Source organism: Heptranchias perlo, chromosome 6, assembly GCF_035084215.1.
Source record: "Heptranchias perlo isolate sHepPer1 chromosome 6, sHepPer1.hap1, whole genome shotgun sequence".
Classification (NCBI taxonomy): domain Eukaryota; kingdom Metazoa; phylum Chordata; class Chondrichthyes; order Hexanchiformes; family Hexanchidae; genus Heptranchias; species Heptranchias perlo.
In genome coordinates, this window is record NC_090330.1 from 63,667,962 (window position 1) to 63,685,953 (window position 17,992).

At 41.8% G+C, this 17,992-nt stretch overlaps 1 protein-coding gene across 1 annotated transcript; it reads right to left on the reverse strand.

Moving 5' to 3' along the window:
* Window positions 1-911: 911 nt before the first annotated feature.
* On the reverse strand, window positions 912-17,554 carry LOC137322544 (uncharacterized). The gene is made up of 3 exons (XM_067985469.1): window positions 13,863-17,554; window positions 1,147-1,213; window positions 912-1,044 (listed from the first exon to the last, which is right to left on the reverse strand). Exons 1-2 carry the CDS (start codon window positions 17,473-17,475, stop codon window positions 1,167-1,169), a joined length of 3,660 nt encoding a protein of 1,219 aa, XP_067841570.1. The 5' UTR covers window positions 17,476-17,554; the 3' UTR covers window positions 912-1,044; window positions 1,147-1,166.
* Between the last annotated feature and the right edge of the window lie 438 nt (window positions 17,555-17,992).

A 17,992-nucleotide genomic window follows, 5' to 3' on the forward strand; every position in this document is an offset into this window, starting at 1 on the left:
GGGAGCTGGACAAGTTCCTGGAGGAAGCTGATATCATTGCGTATAAAAAGTAGATGGGATGTTTGGTAATGTACCTCGTAATCATTGTTATCTCCTGGAAGTTGTTTTTCATCACCTTCTGGGGTGAGGTGGTTGAAGAGAAATATCCCAGAATTAATTTTCCCTCCTCTTACCCTCTCTCCCCTGCCTGTTTCCTCCATAATTTCCTCTCACCCCTCTCCTTTTCCCCTTCCAACTTCATTCTTCGTCTTCTCACTCCCTCCTCTCTTCACCCCTTCTTCTATCCTTTCCCCTCCTCTCCGTGCTCCTTCACCCTCCCCGCTCACTCTCCTCCCTCACCGTTCCATCTGCCTCTTCTTCCCTACCCTGCCTTCGATATCTTCCCGCCCACTAACTCTGCTTAACCTGAAAAGGTTTTGATTCCCCATGTGCAACAGAAAAAATGGCTGTGCTACAATGGTTCCTGACCACTTAAATGGCAACATTAAAAAAAAAATCAAAAAATTACTTCTAACAATCTCCATGGCTCTTTAAATCCATTATTCAGCTTTGTGTCTGGCAACCCTGAAAACTCTTTTTAAATCTATGGGGATATGAATCAGTGATATGCATGCAGGGATATCAGGAGATTATGTGGAAGTTTAAATTACATCTTTGAGACTTCCTTAACGAATTAAAATGCACCTGTTGAATCCATAACTGCAAATGTGTGTCATATGTTAAATAGGTGAAGGCCTACTTTCTGATTGAATCTACCCCGTTTAGCATCCAACTTATGATCAATACCATGTGAAATTTGTTAGTATGTATTTAAATTAGCAAATGTTCCAAGATTCCCCACTCGCAACCTCTTTCCAAAATTATTTTTGCATTTAACTACACATCTATTATGTATTATTCACTTTGCCACAATGATGTTTATTTAAGCAAGTGAAATGTTACATGTGATGTAACTAAATCATATCAGCAGGCAACAAGGTATTCATTGGCTTCATCGCTGTCCTGTCTTGTGACTTTAAGTTTTAAGAAATCCTGCTGATGAAACTGCAATTCAAGAAAACAATTTTTTCAAATTATTAGTTTTTCAGTCTGGCATATAATAAATGTTGTTAAAGCCGAATGCTTAACATACATTACTCATAGTACCTTCTCTGGTTTCTTTTGTCCTAGTGTACTGCGTGTGATAATAATGGACTCTCACACTGGTAATAGACTAAAAAAAGGAAAATACATAATTAATTTATTTAATTATGTCAAATTTTGTCATGCACTCTGTATCTGTTAGCAAATTCTGTGCAATTCGAAATAATGTACAGTATGCTTGACTTGGATAAAATATACTAACACTTTTTCAACTATAAGTGCCACACAGTTTTCATTAATGTTATCAATGCTATTAAAATTAATTATATTCTACATTGCTTTAAATTGTTCAAAGAAAGATTAAGACACATACACTGCATGATATGGTACAAGTAATTACTGATGCATCTTTTGGATGAGACATTAAACAGAGGCTCCGTGAAATGTGTTGATTCAACACAACCCAGGGATTTTATCTGGAACTTTTCTTATCTGTATGGCTCAAGAATACAATATTGGTACAAACACTCACTGGGGATATTCTTTCTTATCCTGAAAGTATTCTACAGGAAAATATATTTTTTTAAAAGAGTGGATGTTTTAGAAATTGAAAAAAAAATAGAATTGATGTAATAATGAAACATCGATTTGATGGTTGAGAATGTAAAACATTTTGGGCCAGATTTTCCTGTGAGTGACAAACCGCTAGACTTGCACTTGCCCACAGATTTTTCATGAGCTTTTGCAAGGCAAATTCCTTTCATCGCTTAAACTTGGTGCCCCCTGCAGGGCATCTAGGATCTGTGTGAATGGGGCAAGCAACCGTGTATCCACTTAACCAATCAGATTGAAGTATGTTAGCCACGCAGAGACTGAACTAGGAAGTGTAAGTTAGAATAGTGAATTCATTGTCAAATCAGGTACAGAAAGCAATAAAGGGAGGGTAAGAAATATTGAATTAAGAGACAGAGATAAAAGAGACAGACAGAAAAAGTTAAAAAACTTTTTTTTTCCAATGTCCAACAACAATTAAAATCTGAAGGAATGAGACTCCACACTTGTAAAAGTTAATTTTCAGTGCCAATGAGGTTGTTTGGGTGCTTAAACTTAAAATGACTTGACATACCTTTTTTTGGCGAGATTAGTTCATATCAATCAGTGCAGTGCAAGAACTTCACGCTGTTCCATTCATTTGAATGGAGAGCCAGCTGGTGAGATGCCGTTCTCGCGCAGCTTACGGAGGTGGGTCGCATCTGGTATAGCAACTTCTGGATTTCCGGATTTAACTGCGCATGTCGGTCGCCGGAAATAACAGTGAGCCCTGTTAGCCCGCCGTTATTTTCACAGGAAAATCCAGCCCATACAGTTAGTGTACTGATAAAGAATAGAGTTAATATCTTAGAATGTGAAAACTAGCACTGGAACTAATTGTTCTAATTGTACTAATAAGGTAATAATACTGGAGACATAGTAACTGCAGGTTCCCAAGGCGGAATGTGAGATTGAGGTACTAGACAGATATAGGATGAGAAAGGCTCGTACCAGAGACCCACAGGTTCCAAAAGATAAACGACAACCACATGCCCAAAGAAGGTGCTCCAGATAAGTTATCTGGTACTCACTAGTAGAGGGTAGCAAGGGCACAGAATGTACTCTGGGTGGGGGACTTCAATGTCCATCGCCAAGAGTGGCTCGGTCGCACCACTACTGACTGAGCTGGCCGAATCCTGAAGGACATAGCTGCCAGACTGGGCCTGCGGCAGGTGGTGAGTGAACCAACACAAGGGAAAAACGTACTTGACCTCATCCTCACCAATCTACCTGTCGCAAATGCATCTGTCCATGACAGTATTGGTAGGAGTGACCACCGCACAGTCCTCGTGGAGACAAAGTCCCGTCTTCGCACTGAGGACACCATCCAACGTGTTGTGTGGCACTACCACTGTGCTAAATGGGATAGATTCAGAACAGATCTAGCAGCTCAAAACTGGGCATCCATGAGGCGCTGTAGGCCATCAGCAGCAGTAGAATTGTATTCCAGCACAACCTGTAACCTCATGGCCCAGCATATTCCTCACTCAACCATTACCAACAAGCCAGGGGATCAACCATCACAAAGGCCAGTCTTCAGCTAATTCGATTCACTCCACGTGATATCAAGAAACGGCTGAGTGCACTGGAGACAGCAAAGGATATGGGCCCTGACAACATCCCGGCTGTAGCGCTGAAGACTTGCGCTCCAGAACTAGCTGCGCCTCAAGCCAAGTTGTTCCAGTACAGCTACAACACTGGCATCTACCCGACAATGTGGAAAATTGCCCAGGGATGTCCTGTCCACAAAAAGCAGGACAAATCCAATCCGGCCAATTACCGCCCCATCAGTCTACTCTCAATCAACAGCAAAGTGATGGAAGGTGTCGTCGACAGTGCTATCAAGCGGCACTTACTCACCAATAACCTGCTCACCGATGCTCAGTTTGGGTTCCGCCAGGACCACTCGGCTCCAGACCTCATTACAGCCTTGGTCTAAACATGGACAAAAGAGCTGAATTCCAGAGGTGAGGTGAGAGTGACTGCCCTTGACATCAAGGCAGCATTTGACCGAGTGTGGCACCAAGGAGCCCAAGTAAAACTGAAGTCAATGGGAATCAGGGGGAAAACTATCCAGTGGCTGGAGTCATACCTAGCACAAAGGAAGATGGTGGTGGTTGTTGGAGGTCAATCATCTCAGCATTGCTGCAGGAGTTCCTCAGGGCAGTGTCCTAGGCCCAACCATCTTCAGCTTCTTCATCAATGACTTCCCCTCCATCATAAGGTCAGAAATGGGGATATTCGCTGATGATTGCACAGTGTTCAGTTCCATTCGCAATCCCTCAAATAACGAAGCAGTCCGAGACCGCATGCAGCAAGACCTGGACAACATCCAGGCTTGGGCTGATAAGTGGAAAGTAACATTCGCGCCAGACAAGTGCCAGGCAATGACCATCTCCAACAAGAGAGAGTCTAACCACCTCCCCTTGACATTCAACGGCATATTACCATCGCTTAATCCCCCACCATCAACATCCTGGGGTCACCATTGACCAGAAACTTAACTGGACCAGCCATATAAATACTGTGGCTACGAGAGCAGGTTAGAGGCTGGGTATTCTGTGGCGAGTGACTCACCTCCTGACTCCCCAAAGCCTTTCCACCATCTACAAGGCACAAGTCAGGAGTGTGATGGAATACTCTCCACTTGCCTGGATGAATGCAGCTCCAACAACACTCAAGAAGCTCAACACCATCCAGGACAAAGCAGCCCGCTCGATTGGCACCCCATCCACCACCCTAAACATTCACTCCCTTCACCACCGGCGCACAGTGGCTGCAGTTTGGACCATCCACAGGATGCATTGCAGCAACTCGCCAAGGCTTCTTTGACAGCACCTCCCAAACCCGCAACCTCTACCACCTAGAAGGACAAGAACAGCAGGTACATGGGAACAACACCACCTGTACGTTCCCCTACAAGTCACGCACCATCCTGGCTTGGAAATATATCGCCGTTCCTTCATCGTCGCTGGGACAAAATCCTGGAACTCCCTTCCTAACAGCACTTTGGGAGAACCTTCACCATACCGACTGCAGCAGTTCAAGAAGGCGGCTCACCACCACCTTCTCAAGGGCAATTAGGGATGGGCGATAAATGCTGGCCTCGTCAGCGACACCCACATCCCAAGAACGAATAAAAAAAAAGTCATCCTCATTAGCTACTCAATCGATAAGATATATGTCTACTTATTAGTTCTACCTTACATGGACTTGTTTAATTCTTTTGTTTTGGTTTAATCGTGTAATGGTTGGATGTGGCGCAGGGGTCATGTGCACCCAAGACTTGAGAGTTTTAAAGGAGATGTTTTTAGCAGCTCCAGTGAGTACATGGTCCAGAAGCTGGCAAACAACATGGAACAGAGTTCATGTCTCCCAGGTCTGGTGATGTATCACCTGTTGTTTTGGTCAATCGATGCTTACTTTTAGGCATGATGTGGAGATGCCGGTGATGGACTGGGGTTGACAATTGTAAACAATTTTACAACACCAAGTTATAGTCCAACTATTTTATTTGAAAATCACAAGCTTTCGGAGGCTTCCTCCTTCCTCAGGTGAATGTGGAAATGAAATCCTCGAACCTTTCGCATTTATAAATCACAGAACAATACCTGGTGATTACAGATAGTCTTTCCAACTGCCCGTTGCCAAGGCAATCAAAGTGTTCAGACAGAGAGGTGTTACCTACAGGGCTACCAAATATACAAACAACCAAAAAAAGAGGCAAAAACATAGAAACATCCGGAAGGAAGAGAAAGACAGCAAATGACCCGTTATATTAAAAACAGATAACTTTTGTTCGCTGGTGGGGTTACGTGTAGCGTGACATGAACCCAAGATCCCGGTTGAGGCCGTCCTCATGGGTGCGGAACTTGGCTATCAATTTCTGCTCGACGATTTTGCGTTGTGTGTCTCGAAGGCCACCTTGGAGTACGCTTACCTGAAGGTCGGTGGCTGAATGTCCTTGACTGCTGAAGTGTTCCCCGACTGGGAGGGAACCCTCCTGTCTGGCGATTGTTGCGCGGTGTCCGTTCATCCGTTATCGCAGCGTCTGCATGGTCTCGCCAATGTACCATGCTCTGGGGCATCCTTTCCTGCAATGTATGAGGTAGACAACGTTGGCCGAGTCACAGGAGTATGAACCATGCACCTGGTGGGTGGTGTCCTCTTGTGTGATGGTGGTATCTGTGTCGATGATCTGGCATGTCTTGCAGAGGTTACCGTGGCAGGGTTGTGTGGTGTCGTGGACGCTGTTCTCCTGAAAGCTGGGTAATTTGCTGCGAACGATGGTCTGTTTGAGGTTGGGTGGCTGTTTAAAGGCGAGTAGTGGAGGTGTGGGGATGGCCATAGCGAGGTGTTCGTCGTCATTGATGACATGTTGAAGGCTGCGGAGAACATGGCGTAGTTTCTCCGCTCCGGGGAAGTACTGGACGACGAAGGGTACTCTGTTGGTTGCGTCCCGTGTTAGTCTTCTGAGGAGGTCTCTGCGATTTTTCGCTGTGGCCCGTCGGAACTGTCGATCGATGAGTCGAGCGTCATATCCCGTTCTTACTAGGGCGTCTTTCAGCGTCTGTACAGACGGTTACCCGCAGATCCGACCAAAGAACACACCCACCAGCTCAACAAACTGATCAAGACCTTCAGGTAAGCGTACTCCAAGGCGGCCTTCGAGACACACGACAACGCAAAATCGTCGAGCAGAAATTGATAGCCAAGTTCCGCACCCATGAGGACAGCCTCAATCGGGATCTTGGGTTCATGTGACGCTACACGTAACCCCACCAGTGAACAAAAGTTATCTGTTTTTAATATAACGGGTCATTTGCTGTCTTTCTCTTCCTTCCGGATGTTTCTATGTTTCTGCCTCTCTCTCCGTTTTTTTTTTGGTTGTTTGTATATTCGGTGGCCCTGTAGGTAACACCTCTCTGTCTGAACACTTTGATTGCCTTGGCAACGGGCAGTTGGAAAGACTATCTGTAATCACCAGGTATTGTTCTGTGATTTATAAATGCGAAAGGTTCGAGGATTTCATTACCACATTCACCTGAGGAAGGAGGAAGCCTCCGAAAGCTTGTGATTTTCAAATAAAATACTTTTAGGCAAAGAGTGCCTTCATTGAGAGTTCTGAACCAATTTATAAATCTCTAATTTAATGACCAATCTAATGAATTTGTATAACAGTGGGGAACATTCTCCTCTTGATTCCTGCTGTCACTGGGATGGCTGGCCCTTGTTCACAGGGAAGCCTTGAAAACAGTTCTCAATTTCCTACAAGGGAAATAAGGCTAAGTTTCCAAAACAGGTGCAGTTCAGACCTAAATGGTTAGAAGCGGGTTTTAGACAGACTCAAATAAAAGTATGCTATTTCCACCTAAATTCCTATGGTCAGCTCATTAGCTTAACTCCAGGTGTAGCAAGTGAAATTTTTGCAACATGTCTGGGTCTGTTGTAGGCTTGATTGATTGCTATTAGTCAATAACTCCATTATTGTTGTATCATGTGACTACCAAGCTTGCAGATGGGCGAACTAAATGGACCATGGTCTTTTTTTCGACTAGCAGTTCCTACAACAGTTAAAGGGAAGTGGCACAACAGGGCGACAAAGATTCTGAAAGCCTTTGGAAAGGTTCAAATGAAATATTAGGAGCATTTTCCAAGGCTGAAGGGAATAGAGGACTAAGAAGTGGCAGGCAAAAATTAAGATAAAGGGAAACCAAGGTGCAGGCATGAGTCTGCAGGCAAGTGACACTGCAGCCTAGCACTCTATTTGATGACTGCTGAAGTGGAAGTAGCGATGCATGAGATGATTGTGAAGAAGGTGGCCATGTTTGTCTCTGCATGGCACCATCATCAAAGGTCAGCAATGCAGTACCACAGCTGACTGCCGCTATTATTGGTGGATAGCCTCAGAACTTCTGGTAAAATAAAAATGTCAGAAATATCCTCCAGTCTTCTGGGGCCTATACTTGGTAATGCTTGGAGAGCCACTGCACATACTCTTGTTGCCAGCACCATCTTTTTGGTTCCTCCCCAGCTCTGGCATCCAGCGATCAATCAGGACAAATGACAGGAAACTAGTGTTTCCTTTGTTTTAATATTATTTGCATGCACCCATCCACCTATGGGTGAGAGCATGTTATACCACTGGGCCTGCCATTAGGAAAGTGGGGGGGAAGGCATGGACATGCAAGAGAGTGTCCGTGAGCAATTTTCCATCCCTGTTTACCCCAAATCTGTCAAAACACTACTGGGAAGTGGCCAGAAAACCCAGGCTAAGATTTTCAATGCTTATCGAAGGGCCTGGAAGAAATTACAATGTAACCATTCAGCCCTGCACTGCAAGAGGAATACAGCATTGGCAAAACGTAGGTCCCTTAGAGGATGAGACCGGGAAATTAATGGTGGGAAACATGGAGATGGCAAAAATGCTGAACAAATATTTTGTTTCAGTCTTTACGGTAGAGGACACTAAGAATATCCCAACACTGGGGGGGGAGGAGTTAAATATGATTAAAATCACTAAGGAATTGGTACTCAGTAAATTAATGGGACTCAAGGCAGATAAATCCCCTGGACCTGATGGCTTACATCCTAGGGTCTTGAGGGAAGTGGCAGTAGGGATTGTGGATGCTTTGGTAATAATTTTCCAAAATTCTCTGGACTCGGCAAAAGTCCCGGCAGATTGGAAAACTGCTAATGTAACACCCTTATTTAAAAAGGGTCGTAGGCAGAAGGCTGGAAATTATAGATCAGTTAGCCTAACATCTGTGGTGGGTAAAATTTTGGAGTTTATTATTAAGGAGACAGTAGCAGAACATTTGGATAAACATAATTTAATAGGACAAAGTCAGCATGGCTTTACGAAGGGGAAGTCATGTCTGACAAATTTGCTTGAGTTCTTTGAGGACATAACGTACAGGGTGGATAAAGGGGAACCAGTGGACGTAGTGTATTTAGACTTCCAGAAGGCATTCGACAAGGTGCCACATAAAAGATTATTGCTCAAGATAAAGAATCACTGAATTGGGGGTAATATTCTGGCATGGGTGGAGGATTGGTTATCTAACAGGAAGCAGAGAGTTGGGATAAATGGTACATTCTTGGACTGGCAACCAGTAGCCAGTGGTGTTGTGCAGGGGTCGCTGCTGGGTCCCCAACTCTTTACAATCTATATTAACGATTTGGAGGAGGGGACCGAGTGTAACATATCAAAGTTTGCAGATGATACAAAGATGGGAGGGAAAGTGGAGAGTGAGGAGGACATTAAAAACGTACAAGGGGATATAGACAGGCTGGGTGAGTGGGCGGAGATTTGGCAGATGCAATACAATATTGGAAAATGTGAGGTTATGCACTTTGGCAGGAAATATCAGAGAGCAAGTTATTATCTTAATGGCGAGAAACTGGAAAGTACTGCAGTACAAAGGGATCTGGGGGTCCGAGTGCAAGAAAATCAAAAAGATAGTATGCAGGTGCAGTAGGTGATCAAGAAGGCCAACGGAATGTTGGCTTTTATTGCTAGGGGGATAGAATATAAAAACAGGGAGGTATTGCTGTAGTTATATAAGGTATTGGTGAGACCGCAACTGGAATACTGCATAGTTTTGGTCTCCATACTTAAGAAAAGACATACTTGCTCTCAAGGCAGTACAAAGAAGGTTCACTCGGTTAATCCCGGGGATGAGGGAGTGGACATATGAGGAGAGGTTGAGTAGATTGGGACTCTACTCATTGGAGTTCAGAAGAATGAAAGGCGATCTTATTGAAACATATAAAATTGTGAAGGGGCTTGATCGGGTGGATGCGGTAAGGATGTTCCCAAGGATGGGTGAAACTAGAACTAGGGGGGCATAATCTCAGAATAAGGGGTTGCTCTTTCAAAACTGAGATGAGGAGAAACTTCTTCACTCAGAGGGTAGTAGGTCTGTGGAATTTGCTGCCCCAGGAAGCTGTGGAAGCTACATCATTAAATAAATTTAAAACAGAAATAGACAGTTTCCTAGAAGTAAAGGGAATTAGGGGTTACGGGGAGCGGGCAGGAAATTGGACATGAATTTAGATTTGAGGTTCGGATCAGATCAGCCATGATCTTATTGAATGGCGGAGCAGGCTCGAGGGGCCGATTGGCCTACTCCTGCTCCTAGTTCTTATGTTCTTAAAACTCGCAATTTGCTTGAGGTTTATTGATTTTGTATTATTGCTTTCATGCTCATGATTGATAGGGATAATTAGCACTGTGCGTTGTCTGAACTTGGGAGTGTTAGTGCTGCGTGTTGTCTGAACTGGAGACTGTTCGTGCTGTGCCTTGTCTGAACTAGGGTGTGTTAGCGTATGCCTAGTCTGAACTCTGGAATGTTAGTGCCGTGCCTTGTCTGAACTCGGGAGTGTTAGTGTGTGCCTTGTCTGAACTCGGGTGTGTTAACGTGTGCTTTGTCTGAACTCAGAAGCGTTAGTGCTGTGTTGTTTGAACTCAGGTGTGTTAACACTGTGTCTTGTCTGAACACGGTAGTGTTAGTGCTGTGCATTGTCCGAACTCAGGAATGTAAACAGCTTCAATGCAGGACTGCTTGTCTACCGCCTGATTGCCTGTCTACAGCCTGACTGCCATTGTTTGGATCAAATTACACATTCCAGGCAGAGTGCTGAGTGAATGGTGTCCAATAACACCTCCCACTCCCTGCACTGTCAGTACAGTTCTTCACTAGACAAAACAGTGTGGTCAACAAATGCAGCCATAAAAAAATTCTCTCTATCCTGTGAATTGTGCACACTAAAGCAAGAGAAAAGACTGTCCTTTCTGTCTCTTCTTTCTTTCTCTCTTAATCCAATTTTTTTCCCCTCTCTTTCTGTACCTGATTTGACATTGAATTCACCCCCTTTAATTTACCTTCCTTCTCAGTCCTTCCTGTGTTTATTTCCCAATCCTTAAATTTCATTGGTTAAGGAGATACCCAGTTGGTTGCCCTGTTCACTCAGGTCCCAGATGCCCTGTTTCCCTCGCTGCACCGTTATCAGCTTGCACATTCAGCAACTTTGTGGGCAAAATTTTTTGAGTTGAAGAGTGCAGGGGCAAGTCTAACTAACGGCACATGTCATTAGATGCCCTGCTACAGCAAAATCTGGCCCAATAAATCATTCAAAAAATTAGAGCGCTGGCAACGGCAATGCTGAGAATGAATGCTATATGCACAAAGGGCCTGCAATCTAAAAGAAATGAACGTAGAATGCAATCATTAACAGAAAAGTGGACAAGATAGGACGAGTAGATGAGGTCACTGATATGAAGAAGGAACGAAGTGAGAGAGGACAGAGCTCTGAACTATTGGGGGAAAAGTCAGAGGATGAGCCATGAACTGTAGCTCAGAGCAACTATATAGTCATAAAGATAATTTTGGTGGAAGACCATCTGACAGTAACTTGTTTATGACAGATCATGTCAAAGGCTTTGGAGATGTTTAAGTAATGATTTACCAAAATGTTCAAAAGAGTTCCAGAGATGAATAATAAAGACAACAAGAGGAATGGCCATTGCAAGAACTGTGCTGGCCTGAACTTTCAACATGATAATTTGAGAGCTGAAACTTCCATATACTTTGGAAAATTCCAAAGTAAGAGCAATTGGTAGTTGGAAGGGATGTAGGGATCATGGCCTCAATTTTCATCTGATCCCACTTCTTCATTGTAAGTATGACGACTCCTACCACTCATTAGTTACGCCCACATCAGTTAGAGGTGTGCAAAATTGCTGTGGCAAGAAAATGGGCAGCAGTGCTGACTGAGTACTTTTGAAGTTTAAAAATTGTTTGTAGTGGGAAACACCAGCCTCTTAAATTTTAAATCCACTAGGTACCCTTAACAATGCTGGATGGCGTTCATGTGGTCAACATTCCTAGGATGCAATTAGTGGAAATTATGTCATATAATTCTCTCATTTGCATTTCTGGGTGGACATATTATATGCCTGACCCCAGAATTGGCCAGTAATTTTGACAGGAAAAGGGGCAAGGCCGTGATGTAATTGTATCCCGCCCAATTTCTGTACCCACTCAGATTATAGCATTTTAAGGCAAAACAACTGTGAAATTCAGGGTCCATTTCTTTAAGGGATAGATAAATATGAGTATACTTGCAAAAGAAAGGTAGACTGTGAGGAAGAGAGATTGAAGAGCTGGCAAAGAATGGGAGTAAACTCCAGTGATTCAGGATTAATTGTTTAACCTGGCTACACTAACAAATATATGGAAGATCATAGAGATGCGGGTTTTGGTTTCTAAGAAAGTGGATCTGCATACGGAAACTACAATCCAACTGTGAACATGAGAAATATGTTGGGAAAATGGCAGGACATAACAGGTACATCAGAATGAATATGAGCACATTGACTTCCTTTTGAAGTAGAAAGTGTAAGAAAGAAATTGGAAGGAGGAGTCAGAAACAGTTGAAACTCAGAATTCAGTGCGAAATAATCGAAGACTACATTACTGGAGATGGGTCAAGATTAAAGGAGATGTCGTGAATGCAGGATAATGCATGAAGAGGAAACATCAAAAGTGACAGATATCGTTTTGGGTGTCTTAGGGACCATGGTGAATTTTGAATCTTTAGGTTTGCATATTATTCATGATCTTGATGTAGAGAATAAAAAGCAAGGATAAAGGGCTATCACTACCATAATATGAGATGGGGCTATCAGATCCCACACAATATGCCACATAGCCCATCAGTAGCTTCAGAGCTGCTCACTGGACATAACTCCATGGCAAAGACATTCATGCCATTGTGAACTCACAGTGCAGCTAAACTAGGATCTTATCCTGCTGATGGAGCAGCTTCCCAAAGTGCAATCAATGGGTTCAGGCTCCTATTGATTAGCTGATCAAGCTATACTTGACCATGGTATTCTTTAATAGGTACAGCCCTCCTAACAATTTGAGCTGTGACAGAACAGTAAGGGGGAAAAAAAATCGGAAAAATAATTGAATTTCCTAGGTGGTTCAAAGAAGGAAATGATAAAATTGAAGAGTGATTATAAAAAGGAAACAATGGGTCAGAGAGAGACACACAGATGGTTTTTAAAAAAGTCTGGCAACCACTCCAGGATATCCCTATGCATTTTAGAGGAGTGTACACGAAAGGTGGCAATAATACTACAATAGGCAATCCACTAGTATGGAAGATGGTGGTTGACAAATAAATGTTGGCCAAGGAACTGGGAGAACTCCGTGTTCTTCTTCAAATAGGAATCTTTTACGTTTGCCTGAGAGGACAGATGGGGCCTCGGTTTAACATCTTATCTGAATGACAGCACCTCCAACAGTGCAGCACTCCTTTAGTACTGCACTAAAGGGCAGCAGAGAATTATGTGCTCAAGTGCTGAAGTGGCACTTGAACCCATGACGTTCTGAATCACAGCCAGGTGTGAAATCACTGACTGATGCGTAACATCTTCTCCTCAGTACTTCTGGTCAGACCTCTGCATATATAATAAATGCATAATTATAAAGAAAGTGGCATTATTTTTACTCTTAAAATGAAACACTACCTCAAATGACTAGCTGTCCATCCAGTTGTTTGGGTGTCCAGGCAGCTTCCCTGACCTGGAGCGCCCAATAGGGCCTTACTTGTGGAGATTGGTAGCCCGCATCTTAGTGGGCATACTGGCCTCCAAATTTATGCTGGGTCCTACTGAGGTTGGAAGAGTGGGAATTCTCAGTGTAGAGTCCCCACCCCACCCCCTCAGATTCAGGGGACCACATTCTAGTCAAGGCCTTCCAGCAAAGGCCAGGCTCCAGTGTTACAGTAAGAGTGCACCAGAAAGCCTGTGCAAATTTGGGACCTGTTGTCAGCTATTAGTAATAAATTGATTTTAATTATGTTAGAATTGAATACACTCTTTCTGAGAATATATTAGGCATCTGATATTTTTCTTCTGACTTAGATTTTGGACAATGGTTGTTAGATAGTTAATGCTTACAAACCATAACAGGCTATCCATATCATACATCCAAATTAACACTGCAAACAGAAAGCATACCAATTTTGGTTCATTTGTTATGCTTACCATTAAGTATCTTAAATTACATTTTTAGGTATATAAACCTTTAGAGCAAAATAGCTATGTTTTTTGTGGCAATAATACCTATTTACAACATTTTCCCAGCCGACAAAAATACCAGCCTATACAGTACCTTCATAGTCTTCATTTGTTGTAAACGGAGAATCCTCAGGTGACAATACTTGCTGACATCCTGGACTATTAGGTGTGGAGCTTCGTGAGGACCTTTCATCATGTATACAACTGTGAGAAGTTTCTCTTGTTGACCCTGGGCTTTCTGGTCTGTCACAATGTGAGGCGTAAGGGTAAGATTTCTTGTTTTGGTTTGTGTCTGAACCACAGGTCATTATAACTGCGTTTTGCAGTTCTTCAGTTGGGCTAACAAAAAGAATGCTTTGGCTGCATAACTCAGATTTTCTCCCTTCTTCTTTATGTTTAAATGTTCTTGGCTTCTGACAATCTTGCTTGGAAAATTTAGCCTTTGACTTTACTAAAGTCTTATCTGGTTTTGTTTGATTGGAATACCGACTTTGAAAAGTTTTCCTGCACTTTTTCTTCACAACATGGGTTCTTGAAGAATGATATGATTTGTTGAAATTTTCATAATAAGCACCATGGAGTTCCTCATCAGAAACACTCAAGTAATTTCCATCATCAGGATCCTGAGATGTAATAATTATTCTCTCTTGCAAGGTATCACAAGGTCCTATAGGTGATGGCTGTGCACAAATTATTTCTGATAGATTAACTTGCACTTTTTCTTCTTCATTCTGATTTTTAACAAAAGTACCTCCAATTATTTTGACATATCCATGTTCTTCATTTTGCCGAATATAGCTTTTTGCTTCCTCAGTCAATTGTTCTGAACATGATACATTGTTCCCAACGTCTCTTGCATTTTTTGATAAGATTTCTTCACAATCTGCATAAGGAACAGGACGTGGCAATAAAACAGAACCCATATTTTGTTTCAGATAAATATTGAACTCCTCTTGCACAGTCATGGGGGATGAAGGCAGGTTTGGTCCAATTATTGCTGGACCTAGAGACAGTCCCACAATAGACATTGGTTTATAGGTCAAATCAGCCAATTTTTGATCTGATGTCCAAGTTGAAGAACCCACGGTTTTCATAGATTTTGGCCTGTAACTGGGTGAGGTTATGGAACAATCTACCTCAAGACAATCGTCACTCCATTTGCTCTTTAAGTTTTGTTTTTTGAATCTTCTGTAAGGGGTATTCAGTTTCAGCAAACTTCTACTTGTGGCTGAGTAGGAACATTTATCCACTAATTGCGTTTCCAAAGATTGCTTTGCCACATCTACATCCACTTTATCTTTAGATTCCAGTTTTGGACTGACAGAAAGTTCTTCCATACTATTTATACTGCTGCTTTCCTTACCCTCTGTACAATTTGTTAAAGAAACTTTGCTTGCCCATAACTTCTGTTCAGAAGGTAAAACTGTATCAATTTTGCTCAGTTCAGATCTATTTAATCCTGTTGCACTTTCTTCTCCAGCCTCTAACAGTTGCATGAAATCCTTTACTGGTGGAGCAGGAGGTATAAAACTATTCAAAGAGGCCTGAATAATATTAGGAAGGCCCTGTCTGTGATTTATGATCCGTTTTGTTGTATTTATTTCCAATGCTTCCTTATATTCCTCACTTAGGAATATTAGCTCATTTGCAGAAACAGCAATATCAAAATCGGGACACTGGCTTAATTGGGATAGAACCAGTTTTGGAGGAGATGGAATGAATGCGTCTATTGATCTTTGGATATGCAATGGTATGCCCCAGTTGTGCTGAAATCTTTTCGTTGTAATGTGCCATTCCAGAATGTCAATGGTTTCATTAGACTGGAAGGCTAATTCCATACCTATTTGCTCTACTTTAGCTCCACTTGCTTTGATTGCTGGAGGCAAAGGCGGTGCTTTAGGAATCATCATTTCAATTGACTTGTCAAATGCAGTTGCAATACCCCAAAGATTATTAATCTGTTTGTGCCTTAAATTCATATCCAAGCGTTCAATAATATCCTGTTCAGCAAACAGAATAAGTGATAATCTTGGTCTCTTAAATCCTTTGCCAGGTGTTATGTGCTTTGGTAATGGTTTCTTCAATGCTGGAGGATAAGTTTGTTTGTATAACTCCGTTACCAGTTCAGGTAGACAATCCAGTTTAATAGATAAACTTTGTTTTATTAAACACATATCTAGCTTATTGTTACATTCTGGTATAAGTTTAGCAACAGTAGACCTCCTCCTTTCTTTTTTTTTCATTTTAACACTTCTCCTAAAACTTCCATAATCTGAAGTATTTCTTTGTCCTTTGTTCAGAAGAGATGCGCACTGAGAAGAAACCATTTTATAATTCGTTAATAAGCCTTTGGTTCTGGACCTTACTCTATTCTTCTTCTTAATTTTATATTGTTTTATGAAATCCTTTATTGGTGGAGTAGGTGCCATAAATTCATTTAAAGATGACTGAATAAGCCTGGGGAGGCCCCATCTGTGATTTACAGTCCTTTTCTTTGTATTCATTTCTAGTGCCTTCTTGTGCTCATCATTTATGAATACTAACTCAGTTGGAGCAATAACTATTTCAAAATCAGGCTGTGGATTGAGCTGGGCTAATATCAGTTTCGGAGCAGGTGGAATAAATGCTTCTGTTGACTTTTGAAAATGTGATGGTAAGCCCCAATTATGTTGAAGTTTCTTCTGCAGAACATGCCATTCTAGAAACTTCCTGACTTCATCCGAAAAATAAATTGTTGGCCCACCTACAGGCTCCATTTGAGCTAAACTAGCCGTAATTGGTGGAGGTACAGGTGGTCCTTTGGGAATCATCATTTCCATTGACTTTTCATACAGCGTTTCAAGTCCCCAGAGATATAAAATTTGTCGGTGTTTCAAGTTCATCTCTATCCGATCAATATCATCTTGTTCAGTAAAAGGAATATACTGCATTCTTGGTTTTTTAAATCCCTTGCCAGGTGCAATAAACTTTGGTAAAGGTTTCTTTGATACTGGAGGATAGGTACTTTTGTACAATTCCTTTACCAGTTTAGGTAAACAATCCATTTTAATTTCCAGACACTGCTTTGTCAAGCTCACATCCAGGTTATTTTTACACTCTGGTCTGAGGTTAACATTGGCAGACATTTCTTTTACTTTATGTATGTTTCTCTCATCTCTTTCATATTGTGGAGAAAATAATTTTCCTCCTTTGAGTCGCAGGTTTGTACCCTGAGAAAACATTTTATAACTCTTACCTAAATTGTTATTGTTGGACATCGTGTTGCTTTCTTTAATATTTTTTGGTGGTTGTATGAGGCCTTTGTCATCTGGAGTAGGAGCCATAAATTGCATTAACGACGAGTGAATAACTTTGGGAAGACCCCATTTGCGATTTATGATCCTTTTCTTTATATTTCGATCCAGGATTTGCCTAAGTTCATCGCTAAGAAATGCCAGTTCAGAAGGAGCAACAACTATTGCAAAATCAGGCTTTGAATTTAGCTGGGATAGAATCAATTTTGGAGCAGGTGGAATGAATAACTCTAGTGACCTTTGAATATTTAATGGTAAACCCCAGTTGTACTGAAGTTTTTTCTGTGTTATGTGCCATTCTAGCCTGTCTCTTGCTTTATTTTTAATGAAAGTTGTTTCCATACCCACAGGCTCTATTTGAGCTCCAATAGCTTTGATTACTGGAGGCAACGGTGGTCCTATAGGAATCATCATTTCCAATGATTCTTCATAGAGAGTTGGAAATCCCCAGTGATGGATAATCTGTTTGTGCTTTAAGTTCAACTCCAAACGATCAACTGCTTCTTGTTCCGTAAAAGGCATATATGATGATCTTTGCTTTTTAAATCCTTTGCCAGGTAAAATAACCTTTGGTAAAATTTTCTTTGATGCTTGAGCATAAATAGCATTGTAGGTATCCATTACCAGTTTAGGCAGATACTCCATTTTAATTTCTAAACATTGCTTTATTAAGCAGAAATCTATAATACCTCCATATGTGAATTTGAGGTTATCAAAAGAAAATACCTCAATATTCTTTTTTGCTTTTATGCTTTTTTGATACTTTGGTGAAGGCAACTTTCCTCTTTTCATCTGGAGAACATTGCCTGCAAAAGGAGGCATTTTGATAATGGACATTGCTTGCTTTTGTGGCTGTAGCATAAAATCTTTCATTTGTGGGGCAGCAGGTGTAAAACTCCTTAGAGATAACTGAACTAACTTTGGAAGACCC

Excerpts from the sequence above, each read along its gene's own strand:
- LOC137322544 (XM_067985469.1), bottom strand. The coding sequence starts at position 17,475 with ATGATGATTCCTATAGGACCACCGTTGCCTCCAGTAATCAAAGCTATT. Across the intron at positions 1,214-13,862 it reads AACAAATGAAGACTATGAAG|TCTATTACCAGTGTGAGAGT; the intron begins GTACTGTATAGG and ends TCCTTTTTTTAG.